Source organism: Convolutriloba macropyga, chromosome 3 (genome assembly GCF_964194025.1).
Source record: "Convolutriloba macropyga chromosome 3, txConMacr16.3, whole genome shotgun sequence".
NCBI classification, from domain to species: Eukaryota; Metazoa; Xenacoelomorpha; order Acoela; family Convolutidae; genus Convolutriloba; species Convolutriloba macropyga.
The window spans coordinates 58243227-58269838 of record NC_134470.1 but is presented as its reverse complement, the minus strand read 5'-3'; the positions used below and the strand labels follow the sequence as shown (position 1 = coordinate 58269838).

Here is a 26612-nt window from a genome sequence, read left to right as displayed (position 1 = left end):
TTTATAAATTGTTCCAAGACGAAGTTTTTATAAGCAGTTATTGTCGTCGGCTATATGTAATGCATCTGTTTTGTTTGACCGATTTGACTTCTGTTGTTGAATATTCTATTAAAATCGTGTTGTTTGAAATCCCGCTCGTCTCGCTCTGCTACTTGCCTATTGTGCTGGCTGGTGTCTCAATTTGTTTTTTAATTGCTCTCGAGCGAAGTTCATAGCAATTATTGTAAACGTGTCTTTTTTATGCAAATTTTTTGCTTGACCGGTTTTCCGCTTTTGTTCTAGAACATTCTCTGACTTCTCACGTAATTTTTTTGCACTTGTCTGCATCGTTGCTTCTTCATCTCAATTGCTCTAACTCTCAAGTAAAGTTTTTCGCTAAAATAAACGAGATTGTAAGATGGAAAAACACAAGAGCGGTGTTTGGACAAAAATTCGCTTTCTCGCTAGTGATTTTTTGTTCACATGCAGCAATTTCACTTTGATTTTTACTGTTTTTTGGATTTTTTGAATCCGATTTTTTTCTTAATGGTTCTCACTTCATAGTTCATTCTAGGCCTGTTTTTTTTTGTTTAAACCAAATTTCACTTTCACTTTCGCTAGTGGTTTTTTGTTCACATGCTGCATTTTAACTTCCATTTTCTGTTTTTTGATCTGATTTTTTAGAAATGGTTTTCCCAGCTCACTCATAGTCCCTGCTAAGTCTAGTCTTTTGTTAAGTCAATGAAAGTTCTTTGAATTGTACGTCAGGACTTGTTTGCTATGTTTTATACTTCGTCTAACAGATTTTTGTTTTTTCTTACCCTGACTTTTGCAATGACTTCATTGACTTCTGCTTTGCGGTAAAAATTTGTCTGCGTGACGTCATTTCTGATTTTATTTCGATTGCGTGACTTGCCTCACTCAAAAAATAACTTCTGAACTCTTATGGAATTTAAATTTATGAACATTTACTAGTTAAAGATCAATAGTGTGCATCTAAGTAGTGCCAAACTTATATACCCTAATTCTTGAGTACTAGTCTTGAGTTTTTGATTTCGAAAATCGATTTTGAAAAAGCTCTTTTAGGGCTTTTTCCTTATAGACCGTATGTGTATCATGAAAATTACAGTACGTATCTAACCCAAAAAACCTAGTGGTCTACCAAAGGACTTTTGGTCAATCTGCCTATTTTGTTTCTTTAGTTGTTTCAATTCATGGAAGGCCACAAGCGTCTATGGCGTCTATTTACCGGCAATCTACCGGCTATGTTTTAATTAAGTAATACTACATTGCCGATGGAGCTCTTTTTATGTGATATTATTTGTATAGGAATGGGGAAAGGAAAATGCGCACACCCCACGAAAGAAAATACTTCCACAACTCTCTTGATTAATCAAGAGCATTGGTGAAAGACCAAAAATATTTAAATTGAGATATTAAACAACATTTTTCGTTTTGACAAATTTAGACTGAGGGTTTTTTTCCAGGTCATTGCTTCAGATGATTTAGTTCGCTTTCTAACACAAAAATGATCTTGATTTTAATCTTAATAACTTACAAAATTATGGATTATGCTATACGTTTGTATAGGTTGTGCAGTTGTTACTGTCGAATGGGGCCAATGTGCATGCGAAGGACAGAGGTGGTCTCGTGCCATTACACAATGCCTGTTCTTACGGCCACTTCGAGGTCACCGAGATGTTACTGCAATATGGAGCAAGTGTCAACGCACCCGATCTTTGGCATTTCACACCTCTTCACGAGGCAGCTCAGAAAGGCCGTGAGGATATCTGCGACCTTCTGTTAGCCCACGGAGCGGACCCAACCTTACAAAATTGCAATGGAAAATGTGCAGCCGATGTGGCAATAAGCTCGATCCTTCGAGACAAGTTACTTAGAAAGCATCGAGGTTACACATTACTGCACGCAGCTAAGAGTTGTGACCTGACGTCAATTAAAAAGTTGATCACTTTAGATGAAGAAAACAGCCCCATAGAAGCGATTCACAAGGAACCTTTAGTTTTATTTAGTCATTGGCTAACTTTAGACACTGCCTTACATTGTATAGCTCAGTCGAGCTGCACGAGTAAAAAGAAAACCTCAGCTGTTACAGACTTTCTGATCAAAAAAGGTGCAGACGTCAATGCTAAAAACAAAGACCTGCTAACTGTGTTCCATCTAGCGGCTGATAATAATGCAGTTGCGATTGTAGAGGCCATAATGAAAGCCAATGAGAAAGGTGTGCGTGTCAAAAACGCACTGGACCAATTTGGTCATACAGCTTTACATAGAGCAGCTAGAAACGGAAACTACCAAATATGGAGATGTTTGTTGTCGCATGGCGCGGATCCGACCATTCTGAGTTTGCAAGGGAAGACTAGTGTACAAATGGTGAAGGATAAAAAGATGCAACAGATTATGCAGGAAGAATCGCTCACGTGTAGTAAGGAGATTAACAGGCAGCTGTTAGAAGCGTCCAAAACAGGTAATTTGAGCATTATTGATTGCTCGCTCACAAGGTCTCTAACAACTATCAGGTTCCTGTTGCTTCTCTTTTGATAAATCGTCTGTTATGCCTTTGACAAATCGTTACGCGTGACTTCTTGAATTTTAACTGTTAATTGAGTCGATTAACGCCTCCCCTCCCTTCGGCTCAGCGGAGATAAAAGTTGAAAATCTCTCTTGTTTGTGAGAACATTTATTCCGACATCAGTCGCTCATGTTTCTCTTGTACAAACATGAATTTTGCGCAAATTGATCTGAAGCTGGCTGAGTTGTGTTAGTAAAACAGAAGTTGATAAAAGTGATGTTAAATTAAAATATATATATATATATATATATATATATATATATATATATATATATATAGAATCTTTTTCACTGTAGACGAAACGTAGACTTGATTAATTCCTCTTGAACGAAGTCCATAGCAATTACTGTAAACGTGTTGGTATTTTTTTAATAGCCGCCCTCATCTTCTCAGCCGGCTATTATAGCGCTCCTATTTTTTACAATTCAAAGAATTTGAATTGTATTGGGGCGCTGTCTTTTTTTTAAGATCTGTTCACACATTTTCATGACTTTTGAAGTCAAATTGGAGTAGTGATTTTGGTCACGCCGAAACAGGAAGTGGAGCGAAAAAGCGAGTGGTTTTGCGGCGTGAAATTTTTTTGCTCTAAATTTAAAGTAGAGTGAGAAAACAGTGTTTGAACAAAAATTCGCTTTCTCGTTAGTGGTTTTTTGTTCACATGCGGCAATTTCACTTTGATGTTTACTGTTTTTTCGATTTTTGGATCGGATTTTTTTCTAAATGGTTTTTCCAATCCATTCATAGACCGTTTTAGGTCTAGTTTTTTTTTGTTCAATGAAAATTCTTTGAATTGTACGTCAGGACTTGTCCTGCTATGTTTTTTACTTCGTCGAATAAAAAATGTTTCGCTGTACCTCATTTTGCCGCTTTTTCAACTTTTTGCGTGATATCTTTTTGGCTTCTCTAGGCTAGTTTCTCTCTTCTCTCATTCTGCTAAAAGTGATTTTGAACATCAGTTGCTCAGCAAAGCAATTCAAAATGAACAGAGTCAGTATAAAAAATTGAAGTCAGAGGTAGAAACGGGATAAACCCAAAAAGCCCAATTTTAGATGCCCGCTATTTGAACGTCGTTCCTATAAGTCTTAGTTACCATCTCTAATGCTTATTGGTATTGATAGTAGCCCCTGTAGCCTCTCTCTAAGAAACAGAAGTACGTTATGTTCAACTACGAAATGCCATCAAAATAAATCGGTCTTAAAAATGTTTTTGTACAAAAATTTTTTTTTCAATATCTATTCTTTCAATCCCAATCATGCTTATTGGAATCAATGGCGGCTATTTTCCGGCAATCTGCCGGGTATGTTTTATAAATTTTTGAGTGATCAATTGTTCTCACTAAAGCTTTTTGCTAATATAAAATCGATAGCAGCAATGAAAATATAAGGCCGGATAGCCTAGTTGGCAGTGCATCTGGTTATGGAGCGGGAGGTCAGTTGGTGGAATCCTGGTGGTGTCAAATGTTTTTGCACCCGCATGTCGTTCGAGAGCAATTCTTCCGACATTAGTCGGTTTATGGTTACAATTGATTAACGCTATTATCTCGATTATTTCAATCTATACTTGTGCTTATTACTGAGTTCTGACCAGTTTTGATGTAGTGATAATTGAATTGCGTTTCAAGGTCTCAATTAACTATAATAAGCCTCGAGCGAAGCCTCGTCTGTTTTTCGCCTATTTTGAGCAATTTTTACCACATAAGAAAACCGCTAAGAATTATCCTACGATACCGCTAAGAGAAATCTTAGCGATATACGATTTCGTCCAGTGGAAAAATACGGCCTAGAGACGGTTGGTAATGCGTTTTCAGGAGATGTGGATCTTCTGCGGCGTATCTGTCACCCTCGGAACAAGGACTGTCGGGATGTCGAGGGTCGCCACTCCACTCCTCTCCATTTTGCTGCTGGGTACAACAGGATAGAGGCTGTGCGATTCCTTCTCTCGTCCACTGTCGGTGAGCAGACTTAAAATTTATACCTACCTGTTTCAGTTTTTAATAGCTCTCAGACAAAGTTTGTATGATCTATTTTATGCTTGATCTATTGTTCGTCTGACGATTTTGCATTTTTGTTGTCAAAATCAGGTTAAACAGGTTGAGCCCGGATGACATTAAGTCACTGAGTAACTAACTCTCTTATAGCTGTGCTAGTCTCCATGTGAACAATTGACCAAAGCTTCTCAGAGGACAAAATCTTGGTTTCAAGGGTGTTTTTGGTGTTTTGGGCTCCCTCACTCCTTTTAGGGGTTGTTTTAGCTTTTCCCCCACTGTTTCAACTGAATGGAGTTAAGAATTCATGAAGCAAACTTAAGGAAATTTGGTCAAAAGCAAAATCAAAAGAACGGGATGAACCAATATATCTCGGGCACTAAAACTTTAGATTACCAAAGTTCCTTAGAGTATACTGCTAACTGGTATTAGTATATTGCTTATTAATAGCCGCGCTCATTTTCTCAGCAGGTTATTATTGCGCTACATTTTGTCTGTGTTTTTACTTCATAAAATATAAATTGCTCGCACCTACCGATCTCATAGGCGGTAGGCCAGTCCTCAAATTTTACGCGACAAACATCCTGAAGGGCAACCCTTGGAGCCCAACTGCATTCAGAGCGAACATCCACGCATGCTTCCCTACCACCCCGATGTTTTCGACAAAATCACTGCCAGGCTCGTCCGAAAGAATGCAATGAAGACTCATGGAAGTGCCGGGCCTCTAGGTGGTCTCGATGCCGATGACTGGCGTAGACTATTTTCTGCTTTCGGGCAAACCTCCACGAATCTGTGCAAGCTTGTTGCCAAGTTTGCTAAGAGGCTGGCCACTTCCATAATACCACCGGATGATTTGATTGCATACAATGGTTGTCGACTAGTGGCTCTGGAAAAATGTCCAGGTGTGAGACCTATTGATATTGGTGAAGTAATGCGTCGCATCACCGGACGCATAATCCTCGACTGCATCAGGCAAGATCTAACATCCCTCGTGGAAACATGCAGCTGTACCTGGGCCAGAAATGCGGCATAGAACATGCCATACATTCTCTTCGCCACAGCTTTGGTGATCCCGAAAACGAAATAATTCTACTAATTGATGCCAAAAACGCATTTAACGTGCTCAATAGACGAACAGCATTAGAGAACGTGAAAACCTTATGCATATCTTTGCATGTTGCCTTACAGAGTTCCTATAGCCATCCGTATTATCTCTACATCGGTAAGTCGACCATTCTGTCTCAGGAAGGTACGACACAAGGTGATCCCCTTGCGATGGCAATGTATGGAATCGCAATCCTCCCCTAATAACAAGACTTCACAATGACTCATTGAGACAAAAATGGTATGCTGATGATGGTAGCGTCGTCCGTAAGTTGAAAGATATCAGGGCACTCTTCGACAAGCTCACTCAGCTTGGTCCCAAGTACGGATATCTTGTCAATCTTCCGAAGTGTCAGTTGATAATTCAGTCAGGAGGCGAGCGCCAAGCGTCAACTGTGTTTGCAGGAACAAATGTGGAAATCACGTAGGGTGCTCGAGTCCTGAGATCAGTTATCGGAAGCTCTGAGGCCATTTCCTGAAAGATGCAGAAATTAAATACACAAAAAGTTTGGACAGACTTGGTCAATTTGCTCTCACCTCTCCCCTGAATGCCTATGTATGTTTGACGAAAGGGGTTACACAGAAGTTGAGCTTCGTCTCGCGTACTACACTTTCCATGAACGAGGTTTTGGACAAGGTGGAGGAGCAGCTTGGCCGAGTCATACCGAACATCGTCAGCAAAAAAATTATCCAAGAGGAAAGAGAACTTTTTCTCTCACTCTCCGAATGGGTGGGCTTAACATCGCCCTCCCACAAGATCTTCATCAAAATCTTGAGCAATCAATTGAACTGTCAAATCCATTGGCGTCATTCAATAATGATTCATTCGAATTTCAACAATGTGAATCAGAACAACCAAGATCAGTCTCAGACCGAAAGCAGACATGCTACGTGAACTCATCTAATAAAATCCACAATCGGAAACATTCTGCCAGAAATGAAGTATACCATCCAGCTGGTTTCGGAGAAAGGAGCATCTAGATTGCTTAACGCGCTTCCGTTATCAAAATATGGTTTTGACCTCACGAAGTTCCGTGATGGAATAGCACTTCGTTAAACCTGGGAAGCGAAGAACACGTCAGCCATATGCCCATGCGGGAAAGAATTTAGCCTCACCCATGCCTTACATTGCGCTAAAGGCGGGTATACGCACCTACGACACAACGAAATCAGAGACGTGCTTGCAAACCTGATGGATGACGTTTGCCACGATATCCAGATAGAGCCAAAACTTCAGTCGCTCGATGAAGAAATTTTCTCTAGTAATTCACCACTACTGATGACGCTCGACTGGACATCAAGGCAAGTGGTCTGTGGGGCTCCCGCTTTAATCGAACTTTCTTCGACGTGAAAATTTTCAACTCTCATGCGAAGAGCAACCCTTAGACCATAAAAGATGCATATTTTTTTTGATTTCCCTAGGCTAGTTTTAATGTTCGTTCATTCTGCTTAAATTGCTTTCAAAAAGTAGTTGCTAAGCAAAGCAATCTAAAATGAACAGGATCAGTATCAAAACACGGAGTCAAAAGTAGAAAAGGGGCTAAATTCAAATAGCCCAATTTTAGATGCGCGCTACTTGAAGTTTGTTCTTTTAAGTCTTAGTTACGGTCTCTAATGCTTAATGGCATTGGTTAAGCCCCTCATTAAGTAACAGTGATATGTCTAACAAGAAAATGAATTAAATAGTTCGCTCTGTAAAAAGTTTTCTTTCATTAGTCAGTTATCCATTTTATCTTTCTTTCAATCCCAATTCAGTTTTGGGAATCAATGGCGGCTATTTTTCGGCAATCTGCCAGGTATGTTTGTCCTCCGAATTAAAGGCTAAATATAGCGTTTTTTTCGAATCTAATGAAACTGCAGAATAATTTAGAACACTATTTTTACCCTAACTGTTTCAATCCCAACGTCCGTCAGTGGTGTCAACGCAGGCGTTTCGTCTGATCATTTTTTCTCATCATGAAATTTTTTCTCATCGGTTTTTTTTAGTTTTGAGAAAAATGCCTAATTGGTCAAGGCCGATAGCTTTAAATTTTTGAGCAGTTTTCTGAGAAATATCCTGTTCTCTAATTTTGAGAGTCATCGAAAATCCTTGTTTTCGGCCGTCCCAATTTTCATGACCTCACCCATTGGATGCAAGCTTCCCATAACTTCACAAACTGAAGACAACGAAAGTCACCCTTGACGCTTGTTTGTCTGGATTGTCTGCATACTTATTTGGTACTAAATAGTTAGTGTTGTGCAGTTTGAAAATACAGAGCAGTCCCAACTATTTTTTTTGGTCAAGAATTTTTTTCAATTGTGGTTATTTGCCCGCACGAAAAATATAACGAAATGAGGAACTATTCAGCTTTTTTAGTACAAAATCAAAGTTAGTAGAATAAGGAAACTGTAATAGAGAAAAGAGTATTCTCACTTGGTTTCGGCATTTCTTTCGAGTACCGCGAAACAGATGGATGGCTGTTATATAAAAAATCGTAAAAAAAAATTGAACTTTTTTTGTAAAGCATCCAATTTTTCAGTCTAAAAAAGAATTTGAGAGTTCTTTTTTTGAAGCGGTAAAAGCTCTTTTGGGGCATGTAAGGCTTCCCTTAACAACAAATTCGTGGGTTCAGCTTTGTTAGTTTGGAGGTTTAGCTTTGAAGATTCCTGATTTGTTCTGTTTACATCTATATTGAACTTTCTTTATTGTTTTTTGGTTTTATTGTTTTTTTTTCTACTCTTTTAATTCTTGGAATTTTGTCGAAGCACTGTTGCATTAGAAACAGATCTTTAAGAAATCTAAATTTATTTCTTCGTTTAAAGGCTGAATTTGATCTGGCAATCAGTTCATTTGGACTCGTAATTAGGGATTTTGACATTCAATTAGATTTTGGAATATGTTTAAGGTCTTCTGCTTTGCTTTTTTATTTCGTTTTGGTCTGTTTCACTCTTGCTATTTGAATCTAATGTGTTTTTAAAGAGCAGTCTTTTTTTTATAAAATGGTACATTTTATCTTTTTTCTTTTCAATGCCGTTCAACCCAATTGTGATCCTGGGTAGCAATCGAACCTCTTTTCCAGCTATCGGACGTATATTTTAATAGCCGTCGTCTGATACTGAAATTGCTTAGAATTTAGTCACCCTTTGATTTAATTCGTTTTACTTTCCGGTCACTTTTTTTATACAAGGTGCCATTCTGACACTTTAATGATAACTTATCTCACTCATTTTTTAAAACTAATTTGAGTTAAGAATTCATTCAAACGAATATACGCAATCTTGTGAATACGGTAAAGGTCAATATTTCAAAATCAAAAGAAACGGATTGAACCTAAGTAATAGTGCATTAGGTTATCGTAGTTCCTTTAAACGGTTGCTAATTGGCATTGTTATTAAGCTTTATACTTTTCAGATTATTAGATTGAATTCTGTATAATTGCGTAATCTAAATGAAACGGAACCATTGATTTGAACATTTCTCTGACACTTTGACAAGGTTGTCAATATATTTCCTCTTTTCTTTTTCCGGTCGGTTGGACGGCAAAGGTGTCAATGATTGCTTTTTCCTGTAGTCCGCAGGCGGTGTTTTAAGTTTGAATTCAAATTCGGCCTTTTTCCAGCTGCTTTCAGTGGTTTCCCGTACCTTACATCCAGAGTAGATCAGAGCTGGAACAGAGTAAATTCAGGAAAACTCTCAGAGCTGGATCAGAGTCTGATCAGGTCACTTTTTAGGCTTGACAGAGTAGCTCCAGAGTAGAAATATGCGGTTACACTTGACAGAAGAACTCCCAGAGTAGCATTACTCTGGGCTATCCTTGACAGAGCTGGGCCCATAGCAGGCCTACTCTGGGACAACTCTTGACCGAGCTGGCCTACTCTGGGACAACTCTTGACAGAGCTGGCCTACTCTGGGACAAGTCTTGACAGAGCTAGCTCAGAGCGGGCCTACTCTGGGATAACTCTTGACAGAGCTGGCCCAGAGTAGGCCTACTCTGCGACAACTCTTGACAGAGCTGGCTCAGAGCAGGCCTACACTGGGACAACTCTTGACAGAGCTGGCTCAGAGCAGGCCTACACTGGGACAACTCTTGACAGAGCTGGCTCAGAGCAGGCCTACACTGGGACAACTCTTGACAGAGCTGGCTCAGGGCAGGCCTACTCTGGGACAACTCTTGACAGAGCTGGCTCAGAGCAGGCCTACTCTGGGACAACTCTTGACAGAGCTGGCTCAGAGCAGGCCTACTCTGGGACAACTCTTGACAGAGCTGCCTCAGAGCAGGCCTACTCTGGGACAACTCTTGACAGAGCTGGCTCAGGGCAGGCCTACTCTGGGACAACTCTTGACAGAGCTGGCTCAGAGCAGGCCTACTCTGGAACAACTCTTGACAGAGCTGCCTCAGAGCAGGCCTACTCTGGGACAACTCTTGACAGAGCTGGCTCAGAGCAGGCCTACTCTGGGACAACTCTTGACAGAGCTGCCTCAGAGCACCAGAGTGCCACTACATTTCACAGAGTAGCTTCAGTTCTCTGGAGAAGTTTTCTAGAACTTCATTGTGATATAGCTTTTACAATAGTTCCAGAAAAGATAGGAATAGTTTGGAAATGTTTTCGAAAAAAACGAAAGATTTAGACTTCACATTCATTCAATATCTTTTACAGGTCAATTGGATGTTTCTTGTTCTGATTTGTTCTTTTAATTTTGCAGTCAACATTTTTGAAGACATTTGCTTAATAAAAAGATAATGCGAGCTATGTTTACCTAGATTTTCTCAGCTTAATAAAAAAATGAAAGTAAAACTGCAATTGTACAAAATTACTAAATTTAGAAAAATATTTAAAGTATTCACAAAATAACGTCAGAACGCAATAAACAATATTAAATCAACAATAAAGTCATCTTCATGAAATAAGACAGAACGAAAATCAATTGAAATATCAAGTTTATAAACAAACAAAATTGAGTCAAATTTGAACGCTGTTTTTCACTCCATTAGAAACACATTACTATTTGTCATGAAATTCCTGTCTGGCCATTGCATAGACAACAAGTGCTTTTCGACGAGAATAGTTGAATGTTTTGTCAGTTTCCGTAAACACGTATAATTCTGTTTGATTGTCGAAAAAGATGTGCGCCCACATTTGAGGTAGAATTGCGTTTTTTCGTGACAACTTCTCTCCCAGTATGATCCCTGTCTCCTCCAGTGTTTCGGATTTTCAGAAAAGGGACAAGCTAAGACCTTAAAAGCCATGAGAATCCCAAAATTTTTCTCACATATGCAAAACAACAATTCAGAAGGATAAAACCTTTAACACCAACTCTAATGCCGAAAAAGCAATGAGAGCAGGGCCAAAACTTTACAATTGTTCAAAATAGAGAACTCTAAGGCCATAAAGCCAGGAGAGAAAGAGACTCAAGTTCAAGTATGGATAATAGCTCTGTGGCCAAATAACCACGAGAGCCAGTTTTGATGGTGTTATCTAAAAGCCTCAAAGCCCGGAGAACTCTGCAGACTTAAATTTAAAAAAAATATAAATTTCTGTGGCCAAATAACCACGAGAGCCAGATTTTATGGTCTTATTTTAAAGCCTCAAAGCCCGCAGAACTCTGGAGACTTAAATTTAAAAAAAAATTCGGTGGCCAAATAACCACGAGAGTTAGCTTAGTTTTTAATGTCGCATGAAAATAACTATGAGGTCCTCAAACCAGCAAGGTCTCCTATTATTAACAACAGCTTTTAACACCAACTCTAATGCCGAAGAAGCAATGAGAGTCAGACCAAAACTTTGCTAGTGTTAAAAATAAAGAACTCTAAGGCATTAAAGCCAGGAGAGAAAGAGACTCAGGTTCAGGTATGAATAATAGCTCTGTGGCCAAATAACCACGAGAGCCAGATTTTATGGTCTTATTTTAAAGCCTCAAAGCCCGGAGAACTCTGGAGACTTAAATTTAACTAAAAAAAATTCTGTGGCCAAATAACCACGAGAGTCAGCTTAGCTTTAGAGGTCGTATTGAAAGAAACTCTGAGGTCCCTAAACCAGTAAGGTCTCCGATTACCAACAACAGCTTTTGACACCAACTCTAATGCCAAAGAAGCAATGAGAGTCAGACGAAAACTCTACAAGTGTTCAAAATAAAGAACTCTAAGGCCTTAAAGCCAGGAGAGAAAGAGACTCAAGTTCAGCTGAATTATAGCTCTGTGGTCAAATAACCACGAGAGCCAGATTTTATGGTTTTATTTTAAAGCCTCAAAGCCCGGAGAACTCTGGAGACTTAAATTTAACTAAAAAAAATTCTGTGGCCAAATAGCCACGAGAGTCAGCTTAGCTTTAAAGGTCGGATTGAAAGCAACTCTGAAGTCCTTAAACCAGTAAGGTCTCATATTATTAACAACAGCTTTTAACACCAACTCTAATGCCGAAGAAGCAATGAGAGTCAGACGAAAACTTTGTAGTGTTAAAAATAAAGAACTCTAAGGCTTAAAGCCAGGAGAGAAAGAGACTCAATTTCAGCTCTGAATAATAGCTCTGTGGCCAAATAACCACGAGAGCCAGTTTTGATGGTCTTAGTCAAAAGCCTCAAAGCCCGGAGAACTCTGGAGACCTAACTGTAACTAAAAATAAATTTCTGTGGCCAATTGATAGTCAGACCAAAACTTTCCTGGTGATCAACATTGGGAACTTTAAGGCTTCAATGCCAGGAGAGCTATGGTGACTGAGACCGGGGTTTGGATAACAACTCTGTGGCCAAATAAAGACAAGAAACCAATTTGAAAGTCAAAGGTTTTAAAAACAAGAGAGTTCTCTTATAATTTTATCAAATAGCAAAAACCTCTGTTGAAGTACAAAATAGTGAATTGTTCAATTGAAATGTCTCAAGTTTAAAAAATCATTACAAGTTAACAGAATTGGAAACTGGAAAACAACTTTAAAAATTTAAGCTTGGTTGGTCAGTTTTTGATTTTCAAGAGTGATCAAAGGAAGTGCACAGTCTTATGGCAAGCGAGTCAGCTGAGTTTTGCATCTTGACACGAAAAACTTTTCGAAGGCTGTTAGCACTAACAACTTTTTCGGTCTTCGTATTCTCTAAACGATACAGAATACCTTTGACGGGACCAATTTCCTCAACAATTTTATGCAACTCGATGACTGCGTTGGTCCTGAAATTGAACGGCTCCTCTGGTAAGGAAACGAAGTACATAATTTGCCCGAATTTCACTTCACCTTCGACGGAAAAAGACACAAAACTGTTACAATCACCAGACATTGGTGCGCGAGAGTAGCATGGAGAATCAAAATAGACGTTATTCACTTTCTGTCTATTGAAAAATGTGGCGTCAAAATAGAGATCTCGGCCTTGCTTTAGAGACACTGTCTCCTTCATAGCATGATGATAACTTGAATCATTTTCAATATCTTGTCCCATTAGGTTGAGCCAATGATTCTTAAGAAAATCGTTTTTTAATTTTGTGTCATATAGCCAATGGATTTGTAATAGTCTACGGCATATTATTTCAACTTCATGATGAGAACCAGAAAAGTTTTCGCCCAGTACTCTATTAGCGGACTCAAAACTCATTGCTGAGCAAGTAAAGAGTGGACCAAACCTTTTAACTTGGTGGCTGAGATGGCGAAGAGAATGAGTGTTGATTGTTTCAATTTTTTAAATTTTTTCGTTTCCTCCAAAAAAGTTTACTATTCTTCTACAGAAACAATCCAGAAGTTTTTCAGCCTGTTCAACATTTGCACTTTCACTGGACTCGAGAAGAAGTCTCACGCCAAAGACAAAATTAAGCAACTCTTCGTAAATGTTTGGCGAAAGTAAGTCATAGAAAAGAACAGGTGCTATATAGAACATCCAGTTAAAAAATTCATTGGCTTTGAATTGCCCCATTTCCTCTAGACAACGAATTTTCCGCGAATAAGCAATCATCTCTCTTGGACACGCTATTACTGTTTCATTTATAGAAATACGTGAAGAAAAATCAAGTAAAGTACGAACACGCTTTAGGATCTCCGGGAAAACTCCAAGTAGCACGCAGTGCATGTAGTCAATGGGAGCTGCCAAGGGTAAGCCTTCTATTATCAGCGAAAATGCACTTCGTCCTTTCACTCCTACAACATTGGCCACTTTATCTTTACCAAACAACTCAGCGTATTTCACATAATTGTCGTGGATGTTAGTTTCGCGTATTTTCCCTTCCTGAAGATACGGATAATACGCATGAGTACGACCAATAGTAACACCTTCTGCTTCACAGTAGTGGCACCCAAAAAAACCATTGAATTTAAACATGTTGAGAATGTGACCTTTGGCACATAAATCAGCAATGAGAAGTATACATTTGAACTTCACAAAAATCGAGGTCTCATTGCAAACGGGAACTTCAACTTCCGAGACCAACTCTCCGCGCAACAGGGGAACGATTAGATCCCAATCGGGGGTTTCGGCACCAACATGTAAAGCTGCTAAGACAATATTTTTGCGAGCTGTTCGAAGAATAGGAGGAAGATCAACAATTTGCATCCAAATTGGCCAAAGCTCTTTTTTGAAAGATGATTTTTTAATATTTACACAATCAGTAGATAGAATCAAACTTAATTGGACTGAATTGTTTCTAATTTTTGGTATTGGAGCTGTATTTGAATTTAAATCGCTTTCTGGATATCGTTCTCTGAAGGAGGCATAGTTGAAAATTTGGTCAAAATTCCTGCATACGATATCACCAAGTTGGAAGCGAAAATTCAACACACAGAAAAACAACTATTCTCAACTTTTATCAAAGCCCTCGCGGAAGAGTCAAAGTTTGACTTCATCTTTTTAATGAAAGATGAACCAGAGGGTAAACAGTTCACACTCGGAAGTAGGGCTTTCACTGTAGAAAAAACTAGCGTAGAACCTTCGTCAGACAAATGTAGTTTGGAACACAGCATTTCAAGCAGTTTACATGCATCAGAAACTTCAACAACACTGCCAGCAAAAAGTTTTTCACTAATAGCATCTTCTTCATTGTTTATTAATGACATACTGTCTTGAGCGCAAATTGAAGATACTGAGCAGTCAAGTACACACGGGAATATAGCACAAGGAGAAGACACTCGCGGTACCTCTAAAATGAAGCTGCGAGAATCATCACTCAACAATGCGCATTGTTCTACATTCTGAATTGGGGCAACGAAACTGTCAACATTTGTTTCAAGAACTTCAACAAAAGGGTCTGCAAAAGTTGCATCATTATTTTTGTCACTTGCAATTTCCGTTGAATCAAAATCCGTAAAACTGATGGGAGCGAGAATTTTAGGTTTGGCATATAAATCGTTACTGAGTCTCGCAAGATGATTTTCACGCAACATCTGTTTTTCCGCTTCGGTTGTGCACATAGCTAATTACTTTCAATAAGAGCTTTTAAGCAAAATTCCTCTATGATACTTGTCAAAAGTTCTGAGAAAATCAAATTTGTTTTTTCCGTAATTTTTTCGCAAGTTGCACAACGACATTGATTTTGTTCAAAGAAGTCGGCGCCGTACTTCACTAAAATTTCCTGCCCACAAAAAATGCGTTGCTTTGTTTTCAGTTGCACGATACCAGTTATACTGGAAAAGTCGTAGTCGCATTTTGGCGAACAGTCCGAATTCACAAATCTTATTGGCCCAACAAGTAATAAGTTTTCTCCAGTTCTTTCCGACCGCATAACTGACCAGTCTGTGACACCATCTGGAATTGGTCTCACAAAACCAATTGGTTTACCGCGAAGAACAGTGTTGACAGCTAGAGTCTCTTTTCCGCAATACATTAAACGATACCCATCATACTTATCGTAAGAGATGTGAAAATCAGGTTCCAACGACCCATACGCATGGCAAAGTTTTTCATAAGTGTCCTTCCAAACATTTTCGGTTGATATTCTCTTATTGAAAATTCGCTCAGACAAAGGCCTAACTAATTCTTCAGCTGATCTGAATTTTGTTTCAACGTATCGTTTTACCGCAAACAAATCGCATTGTGCCAAAATTGGCCAGTCAACTTTCTTTGACAACATATCTTAAAAAAATTTTTAAAATGATGAGTCTCTCAGACGAATGTAAAACTCAATGTCAAGAAAAGTTAGTTTTTTTATGAACAATCCTTTAAAAAATGAGAACAACAAATGAGATTGCATATGAGATGGAAATCCCATATTGAGGCAAAAATCATACAAAAGCAAAATCATACAAAAGCAAGCGAAAACGTAATACAAAAGAAAGCTTACCAAAGCAACATTAACAAACATGTTAGGACCAGCGAAGTTATAGATAAACAACGCTAGCAGTAAGATACAACTATATTTAATATACAGAAGCAAACGAGACAACTAATGATATTGCACATTGGAAAGAAAGCACATGTTTAACGCAAATTAGACAAAAGTTTTTCAGTTTCCATATAGAAAACGTAACAGAAAGCATTTGGAGAAACAATAACAAAGGTAATATGTCCATCGACTTTAAGTTTCCACAAAACTTGTTAGGACCGGTGACGTTATAGTATAAACAACGCTAGCAGTAAAATACATAACTGTATTTAATACACAGAAGCAAACAATACAACTAATGATATTGCACATTGGGTGGAAAGCACACGTTTAACGCAAATTAGACAAAAATTACTTAGTGTCCATATAGAAAATCTAATAGAAAGCATTCGGAGAAACAATAACAAAGGTAATATGTCCATCGACTTAAGAGTTTCCACAAAACTTGTTAGGTCTGGCGACGTTACAGAACAAACAACGCTAGCAGTAAAATACATAACTGTATTTAATAAACAGAAGCAAACGAGACAGCTAATGATATTGCACATTGGGTGGAAAGCACATATTTAACGCCAATTTGACAAAAATTATTTAGTGTCCATATAGAAAACGTAACAGAAAACTTTCAGAGCAACAGTAACAAAGGTAATTTGTCCATCGACTTTAAAGTTTCCACAAAACTTGATAAAAAATTTTTTATCACATACAGAAGCAGGAGAATGAGCGCCAATACTAAACTTTTGAAAGCAAGATACAATGGGCAAGTTAACGGAAATGGAAATCGATCACAACAGTTTTCTTCAATTTTGACCGGAGTCGTTTCCTGCGCTTCTTCGCTCAACAGAACGCAACTCATTTCCCAGGTTGTTTAGACTTGTCTTCGCCAACTCATACATTCCCAGCCACTTATCGTCGTATTTTCGTCGGCACAAATCTAAACAATAAAAAACTAAAATTTATCAAAGACTGAAAATTACCAAAGACTAAAAAAAATACCAAAGACTAAGTGCTCTGTACAGATTCACTTTTTAGCAAAAAGTGAACGCGACAGGATTGAGAATTTAGGGACAAAAAAACAAGCAAAACTCAACTCTTCAAATGAGTTTTCCGAACAGGTGAAAAGTCTTCCCGTGAGTTTCCTGACCTCGACCTTTTGGGAGACAGTAGATGCTCCATAATCTCATCTTTTGTCCAAAGCTTTTTAGTAGCATTTCGCGCCAGAGCTTGAGGCGTAGTTCAGTCAACTTTCATTAGATCTTGACCTTGACTCGGACCTTTGAGTATAACCAACGCCTCGTCTCCCTCCTCAGGTTTTTTTGGCTCCGGCCGGAGAACTCCCATCTTTGCAATTTGGGAGCTCTGAAATTACACAAAAAAATACAATTCTAAACTTAGAGATCATCAAAAACTGAGGAGATAGAAATATTGCAGAAAAAAAATAGTATATCAAAGTGTAAACAAACCAAGAACTTCAGTTGATTCGAAAACTGCTGCAACTGATTGTAATTTCGGTTCGATAAACCCTGTACACTGTTATTGAGCTCCTTGATAGTGTTATTGAGCAAGGCCAGGGTGTCATTCTGTTTTTGCGTAGCCTCTAACTGCTTTACCAAAACGAGGTTCAGAAGACTATTGGTGTTTGACTCTTCAATTTGGTCAGGCCTGATAGTTTTACCTCTTCGAACTTTCTTAGGACCGGGAGTAGAACTGGCTCGCTTGGCCTGACTTCCCTCAGCTGCAGCCTAAATCAACAATTGTGAAAGCAAACCTCAGAAAAGACAAGCAGACCTCAATTTATCTTTGACAGAACTCCAAGCTTCAAATTTTTTAACAGAAGTTCAACAAAAAAAAACTAACAATCAGATAAAAATAAGAAAATAACAGACCTCGGATTCGCCAGGTGGAATTCCACTGAAATCGAAGTTTAGCGAATCCTCCAGTATACCCATTGCTTGATCATCGTTTTCGGCCTCACCTAAGATTCGATTGACATCATCACCATCAATTATGGGGTATTCACTCTCAGCAACATTTTGATTAGACTCTAAGACATGCTGAGATGGGACAAAATCAAGTTTTTTGCTAACAGTTGGGTTTCCTTGACTCAAAAGTACTTCATTAACGTTCTCATGCAAAGTTAACTCCGGGTCATCGGGAATTTCAAGAGTTGGTTCATAATCCGGATCATTCATATTTTCTTGGATTTTGAGACACATTTTCTTTTCAGCCATTTTTACATAACCCTCGTGGCCCATTCTTTTGACCAGAGATTGCCAGATATATGTTCCGTTTTCAGGGTTCACAACATCAAGTTTCACGTCCACGTAGCTGCCTTGCTAAAGCAGAGATACACTAATTGTTAAGACCTCTATAAAAAAGCGCTAAAAGAAGTTCACTTAACTGACAGGTCAATTTTAAGGAGCAACAAAAGGTCTCGGTTTCAAGGAAGGTTTATTTTCATTTAACAATGTAGTAATGACATGAAATCACTCAGTACAAAGATGAACTCTGTGCTGTTTAACGATGGATTGATGGCAAAACTGGTAGAAAAACTTACTTGAACTTCCAGGCGCTCAGCAAGACCTAGTTTGATACTGGTGTTCAAAGCGCGCATTGAGCCACAATGTTTATCACTGAACAAAGCAATTTTGTTAGCAGCCTCCACTTGATCTCTATCAGCTTGTGATAGACCTTTTTTTTCACTTGTTGGTCTTTCAGGAACTACCTAAGCATTTTAAAAATTCGAATACTACATACTGGGGGATGCTCTTTTGCTTAACTGTCAACAAATCGCCGATTTTATTCAGTTGATGCTAAAGAACAAACATCTCGATATGGTTAAAAAAGTAAATTTTCAAAGCCTTGAACTTACAATGTTTGGAGTAGTTGTGTTAGATTGACTGGTAACGTCTTCCAGAGGCAAAAAATTGGTTACTTCTTTCACATTCTGAAGCGTAAGTGCCCCTTTCGAGAAACTGATTACATTTTGTCCTGACCTTTTGTTCACACGACCTGCTTTGGATGACATTTCAACGCAAGTTTTTTAAACAGAATTGTCTGAAAACAGGTTTGAAGTGTGACAATAGAACTTCTTTTTCAAAGGAAACTTCATAACTTAAACGCTGTACATAGTTCAAAAATTTCAAAAACAATTAAAGGTTTGAAAAGCTCTAGGTAAGCAAAAGAACACCGATAACGAAAAATTACCACGAGAGAAAAATTTGAAGGCAAAGCAGCCAGCCAGTAGAATCTCATTCAAATCCTTAGGAAGAAAAGCAAACAACAGTTTGAGTCCGAAAAAGTTTGATTTTAGCACAAAAATTTTTTCTAAGTGCAATTTATGTTGATGTCGTTTCGCAGTTGAATAAACTCTTCGTTCATAATGATAGGCTAGAAGGTATAGTATCAGTATCAATAAGCATTAGAGATGGAAGCTAAAGCCTATAAGAACAAAGTTCAAGCCCAAGCTTCGTCAAAAAACCATTCAGTTGAAACAAGTCGAACATGAAAATCTTGGTAATTTATGTAAAACGAAAAACCAAACCCAAACGTAAAAAATTCGAAAAAAGGAGAGCGCCTAGATAGTAGCCACTGAGAGGTTGACTGCTGTTATTTAAAAAACCAAACTGACCAAAATTGATTGAGAGCAACCATTCAAATTAAAACAAAATTCAAAATGATATATTCCAAGAACATATAACGATTGAATTTATCATCAGCTATACAAACAACCAAACAATCAAGTAGCAATCAATATTTGTTTTTATGCTTGTTGTAAATCAAGTTGTTAGCTATATTGACCATAAGATTGGTAAGTTTGTGATAGTTTTTGTGTTGTAGATGACATTTTTCATGTTCAGGTTCATCAAGAAAATGGCATCTCGACACAAAGCGATTGGGATAATAATATGACTTGAAATTTTTTCTTAGTTGTTTGTTGAAATCATTAATCTTAACAGAATTGCAATCTTTCCTCGAAAACAACGGTACAATTCGCAATTGGTACGTATTTTCAAAGGGCAAGTGCTCTATCAAATCTCTATAGTATTTGAATATAACTTCATGAGTGACGTGGTTGAAACCATTGCCGCCTAACATTATTACAATGTTTCTGAATTGAATAATTCGTGGGTAAAGCTGAATGAGATGAGCTGCTCTTCTTCCACCTTGTGATAACACCTCAATGGGCAGATTGCACATGTTAGCATTCTCGTTTTTTGCACCAAAAGCCCTGACCACGTTACTGTCACCCACAAAAACGACTTTCTCTATCAGCTTGAAATTTTTCACGTCATGGCTGATGTAATACATGTAGTCCAACATTGTTTGCACTTCATCATGTTGATCATCGTCATAAAAAATGAAATCGAATCCATTCCGTTTCACAATGTATTGAGGATTATTCATTACAGATATATATCTTTGAAAAAGTTTGAAAATGCATACCACCACTTTGCAGTGTAAACTGGGATATCAACAGGAATTAAATCTTGGAATCAATGGGAAAAAGCAATAATAGGGAACATCGAAAATTTTACTTGGAATCAAGTGTCTGCTCTTAAGAACAGCCCCAAAGGAATATAGCCGACAGATTGCCGGAATAGCTGCGAAAGAATAGACTTGCGTGCGGTATAATAGAGAGAGAAACATATACAGATCTACATAGAAAAATATCGACGCCGCTCGAAAAGCTGGGTAAAACATTCAGGGATAAACTAATTGTTAAATTTCATTCTGCAGAATAAAACTCAATAAGCGAAAAAGTGGGTGGATATTTCCATTTGAAAAACAAACTTTTTTGTATGAACCTTAGACCGACCATTCTTTTTGTTTTACAACCTAAACAATACTGGTAAACTGGGATATCAATTTGGTTCACTTTGAAGAACTCCTTGATCCGATAAAATTTCTATTTTTGAAAAAAAGAATAAGCGAATAAGTCGAAATTTCCGATTGAAATACAAACTTTTTTCGACGAACATTAGGCGAAAAATTCTTTCTGCATTACAACCTCAATAGTACTGGTAGTCTGGGATATCAATTTGGTTCACTTTGAACAAGTCCTTGATCCGATAAAATTTCTATATTTTTGAAAATAGATTAAGCGAATAAGTCGATATTTCCGATTGAAAAACTAACTTTTCTTCTAGGAACAGTAGACGGATCATTCTTTTTGCATTACAACCTTAATAGTACTGGTAGTCTGTGATATCAATTTGGTTCACTATGAACAAGTCCTTGATCCGATAAAATTTCTATATTTTTGAAAATAGATTAAGCGAATAAGTCGATATTTCCGATTGAAAAACTAACTTTTTTTCTAGGAACGTTAGGCGGACCATTCTTTTTGCATTACAACCTAAATAGTATTGGTAGTCTGGGATATCAATTTGGTTAACTTTGAACAAGTCCTTGATTCGATAAAATTTCTATTTTTCAAAATAGAATAAGCGAAAAAGTCGGAATTTCCGATTGAAATACGAACTTTTTTCTAGGAACAGTAGACGGATCATTCTTTTTGCATTACAACCTGAATAGTACTGGTAGTCTGGGATATCAATTTGGTTCTCTTTGAACAAGTCCTTGGTCAGATAAAATTTTATATTTTTCAAAATAGAATAAGCGAAAAAGTCGGAATTTCCGATTGAAATACAAACTTTTTTTCTAGGAACAGTAGACGGATCATTCTTTTTGCATTACAACCTTAATAGTACTGGTAGTCTGAGATATCAATTTGGTTCACTTTGAACAAGTCCTTGGTCAGATAAAATTTCTATATTTTTCAAAATAGAATAAGCGAAAAAGTCGGAATTTCCGATTGAAATACAAACTTTTTTCTAGGAACAGTAGACGGATCATTCTTTTTGCATTACAACCTTAATAGTACTGGTAGTCTGGGATATCAATTTGGTTCACTTTGAACAAGTCCTTGATCCGATAAAATTTCTATATTTTTGAAAATAGATTAAGCGAATAAGTCGATATTTCCGATTGAAAAACTAACTTTTTTTCTAGGAACGTTAGGCGGACCATTCTTTTTGCATTACAACCTAAATAGTATTGGTAGTCTGGGATATCAATTTGGTTAACTTTGAACAAGTCCTTGATTCGATAAAATTTCTATATTTTTCAAAATAGAATAAGCGAAAAAGTCGGAATTTCCGATTGAAATACGAACTTTTTTCTAGGAACAGTAGACGGATCATTCTTTTTGCATTACAACCTTTATAGTACTGGTAGTCTGGGATATCAATTTAGTTCACTTTGAACAAGTCCTTGATCCGATAAAATTTCCATATTTTTCAAAATAGAATAAGCGAAAAAGTCGATATTTCCGATTGAAATAGGAACTTTTTTCTAGGAACAGTAGACAGATGATTCTTTTCGCATTACAACCTTAATAGTACTGGTAGTCTGGGATATCAATTTGGTTCACTTTGAGCAAGTCCTTGATCTCATATCACCTACATCTCGAGAAATAGAAGACTTTTAGAGAAGACTTTTTTTACTGACAAAGAGAAGTTTCCACTTTTCCGGCAAATTTACTGATTGGACCTATTCTATGCTCAAATCAGACTGTAAACAGATTGTACAGACTGGGGAACTACTAAAAACCCCGAAAAAACAGACATATCTCATATAACCTACATCTAAAGAAAAAAAAAGACTCGAGAGAAGAGTCTTCTTTTTTTACTAATCGCAACATTTTTTGCAAATTTCCAATTTTTCTTGAATTTTGATATACATAGCCTTTCATAGAGCTGGTACAACTGAGTAAAAGGCAAAAAAAGCCAAAAAAAATAATATATCTCATTTCAGCATCACCTCGAGAAATAGAAGACTTTTAGAGAAGACTTTTTTTACTGACAAAGAGAAGTTTCCACTTTTCCGGCAAATTTACCGATTGGACCTATTCTAGGCTCAAATCAGACTGTAAACAGATTGTACAGACTGAGGAACTACTAAAAACTCGGAAAAAACAGACATATCTCATATCACCTTCATCTCGAGAAATAGAAGACTTTTAGAGAAGACTTTTTTTTACTGACAAAGAGAAGTTTCCACTTTTCCGGCAAATTTACCGATTGGACCTATTCTAGGCTCAAATCAGACTGTAAACAGATTGTACAGACTGAGGAACTACTAAAAACTCCGAAAAAACAGACATATCTCATATCACCTACATCTCGAGAAATAGAAGACTTTTAGAGAAGACTTATTTTTACTGACAAAGAGAAGTTTCCACTTTTCCGGCAAATTTACTGATTGGACCTATTCTATGCTCAAATCAGACTGAAAACAAATTGTACAGACTGGGGAACTACTAAAAACTCCGAAAAAACAGACATATCTCATATCACCTACATCTCGAGAAATAGAAGACTTTTAGAGAAGACGTTTTTTACTGACAGAGAAGTTTCCACTTTTCCGGCAAATTTACTGATTGGACCTATTCTATGCTCAAATCAGACTGTAAACAGATTGTACAGACTGGGGACTACTAAAAACTCCGAAAAAACAGACATATCTCATATCAACTACATCTCGAGAAATAGAAGACTTTTAGAGAAGACTTTTTTTTACTGACAAAGAGAAGTTTCAAGTTTTCTGGAAAGTGACCATTTTGGTTATATCTAGACTCAAATCAGACTGAATGCAGGTGGTACAAACTGATGAATTACAAAGAATTAAGAAAAAGGAGATATATCTCATATCACCTATATCTCGAGAAATAGAAGACTTTTAGAGAAGACTTTTTTTTACTGACAAAGAGAAGTTTCCACTTCTCCGGCAAATTTACTGATTGGACCTATTCTATGCTCAAATCAGACTGTAAACAGATTTTACAGACTGGGGAACTACTAAAAACTCCGAAAAAACAGACATATCTCATATCACCTACATCTCGAGAAATAGAAGACTTTTAGAGAAGACTTTTTTTTACTGACAAAGAGAAGTTTCCACTTTTCCGGCAAATTTACTGATTGGACCTATTCTATGCTCAAATCAGACTGTAAACAGATTGTACAGACTGGGGAACTACTAAAAACTCCGAAAAAACAGACATATCTCATATAACCTACATCTAAAGAAAAAAAAGACTCGAGAGAAGAGTCTTCTTTTTTTACTAATCGCAACATTTTTGCAAATTTCCAATTTTTCTTGAATTTTGATATACATAGCCTTTCATAGAGCTGGTACAACTGAGTAAAAGGCAAAAAGTGCCAAAAAAATAATATATCTCATTTCAGCATCACCTCGAGAAATAGAAGACTTTTAGAGAAGACTTTTTTTACTGACAAAGAGAAGTTTCCACTTTTCAGGTAATTCTACCGATTGGACCGATCCTAGGCTCAAATCAGACTGAATACAGGTGGTACAAACTGATTAACTACTAAAACCTCCGAAAAAACAGACATATCTCATATCACCTACATCTCGAGAAATAGAAGACTTTTAGAGAAGACTTTTTTTACTGACAAAGAGAAGTTTCCACTTTTGCAAAAGTTTACCGATTGGACCTATTCTAGGCTCAAATCAGACTGTAAACAGACTGTACAGAGTGGGCAACTACTAAAAACCCCGAAAAAACAGACATCTCATATCAACTACATATCGAGAAATGGAAGACTTTTAGAGAAGACTTTTTTTTTACTGACAAAGAGAAGTTTCAAGTTTTCTGGAAAGTGACCATTTTGGTTATATCTAGACTCAAATCAGACTGAATGCAGGTGGTACAGACTGATGAATTACAAAGATTTAAGAAAAAGGAGACATATCTCATATCACCTATATCTCGAGAAATAGAAGACTTTTAGAGAAGACTTTTTTTTACTGACAAAGAGAAGTTTCCACTTTTCCGGCAAATTTACTGATTGGACCTATTCTATGCTCAAATCAGACTGTAAACAGATTGTACAGACTGGGGAACTACTAAAAACTCCGAAAAAACAGACATATCTCATATAACCTACATCTAAAGAAAAAAAAGACTCGAGAGAAGAGTCTTCTTTTTTTACTAATCGCAACATTTTTGCAAATTTCCAATTTTTCTTGAATTTTGATATACATAGCCTTTCATAGAGCTGGTACAACTGAGTAAAAGGCAAAAAGTGCCAAAAAAATAATATATCTCATTTCAGCATCACCTCGAGAAATAGAAGACTTTTAGAGAAGACTTTTTTTACTGACAAAGAGAAGTTTCTACTTTTCAGGTAATTCTACCGATTGGACCGATCCTAGGCTCAAATCAGACTCAATACAGGTGGTACAAACTGATTAACTACTAAAACCTCCGAAAAAACAGACATATCTCATATCACCTACATCTCGAGAAATAGAAGACTTTTAGAGAAGACTTTTTTTTAATGACAAAGAGAAGTTTCAAGTTTTCTGGAAAGTGACCATTTTGGTTATATCTAGACTCAAATCAGACTGAATACAGGTGGTACAAACTGATGAATTACAAAGATTTAAGAAAAAGGAGACATATCTCATATCACCTATATCTCGAGAAATAGTTTTTAGAGAAGACTTTTTTTTGGATATTTCCATTTGAAAAACTAACTTTTTTTGTATGAACCTTAGAACGACCATTCTTTTTGCTTTACAATCTACATAACACTGGTAGTCTGGGATATCAATTTGGTTCACTTTAATTAACTCCTTGATCCAATAAAATTTCCATATTTTTCAAAATAGAATAAGCGAAAAAGTCGATATTTCCGAATGAAATACGAACTTTTTTTCTAGGAACAGTAGACGGATCATTCTTTTTGAATTACAACCTTAATAGTACTGGTAGTCTGGGATATCAATTTGGTTCACTTTGAACAAGTCCTTGATCCGATAAAATTTCTATATTTTTGAAAATAGAATAAGCGAATAAGTCGATATTTCCGATTGAAAAACTAACTTTTTTTGTAGGAACGTTAGGCGTACCATTCTTTTTGCATTACAACCTAAATAGTATTGCTAGTCTGGGATATCAATTTGGTTAACTTTGAACAAGTCCTTGATCCGATAAAGTTTCTATATTTTTGAAAATAGAATAAGCGAATAAGTCGATATTTCCGATTGAAAAACTAACTTTTTTTCTAGGAACAGTAGACGGATCATTCTTTTTGCATTACTACCTTAATAGTACTGGCAGTCTGGAATATCAATTTGGTTCACTTTGAACAAGTCCTTGATCCGATAAAATTCCTATATTTTTGAAAATAGAATAAGCGAATAAGTCGATCTTTCCGAACTACGAACTTTTTTCTAGGAACGTTAGTCCGATCATTCTTTTTAAGTTATAGTCAGTATATCCAAAAGCCCTCAACCAATGCCAACGGGAAAATCTGGTTGTTTCCCGAACTATTACCCGTTGGCATTGAGGCACCCCTCTCAATTTTTTAAAACTTTTCAAATTTTACCGTTTTGACTGGATGGCCTGCCTCCTAGCAATCTCCTGGATTCATCTTTGGAATTTTGTAAGTTGACAGGAAAGAAGAGCTCATAACTTAAGCTGAAAAAAACCAACAAATCAACAAATAATTCACACACATAAAATTCAGAAGACTTTTAGAGAAGACTTTTTTACTGACAAGATAAGTCGATATTTCCGATTGAGATACGAAGTTTTTTTCTAGGAACGTTAAGCGGACCATTCTTTTTGCATTACAATTTAAATAGTACTGGT

General features: G+C 37.1%; 1 protein-coding gene across 1 annotated transcript in view; it reads left to right on the top strand.

Moving 5' to 3' along the window:
- The window catches only part of LOC142336314 (poly [ADP-ribose] polymerase tankyrase-2-like), a 104264-nt gene that overhangs the window by 31897 nt on the left and 45755 nt on the right, over positions 1 to 26612 (top strand). The window contains exons 6-7 of the mRNA XM_075385058.1: positions 1570 to 2464; positions 4377 to 4520. Coding sequence (XP_075241173.1) covers positions 1570 to 2464; positions 4377 to 4520 — 1039 coding nt within the window. The remainder of the gene's footprint in view (positions 1 to 1569; positions 2465 to 4376; positions 4521 to 26612) is intronic.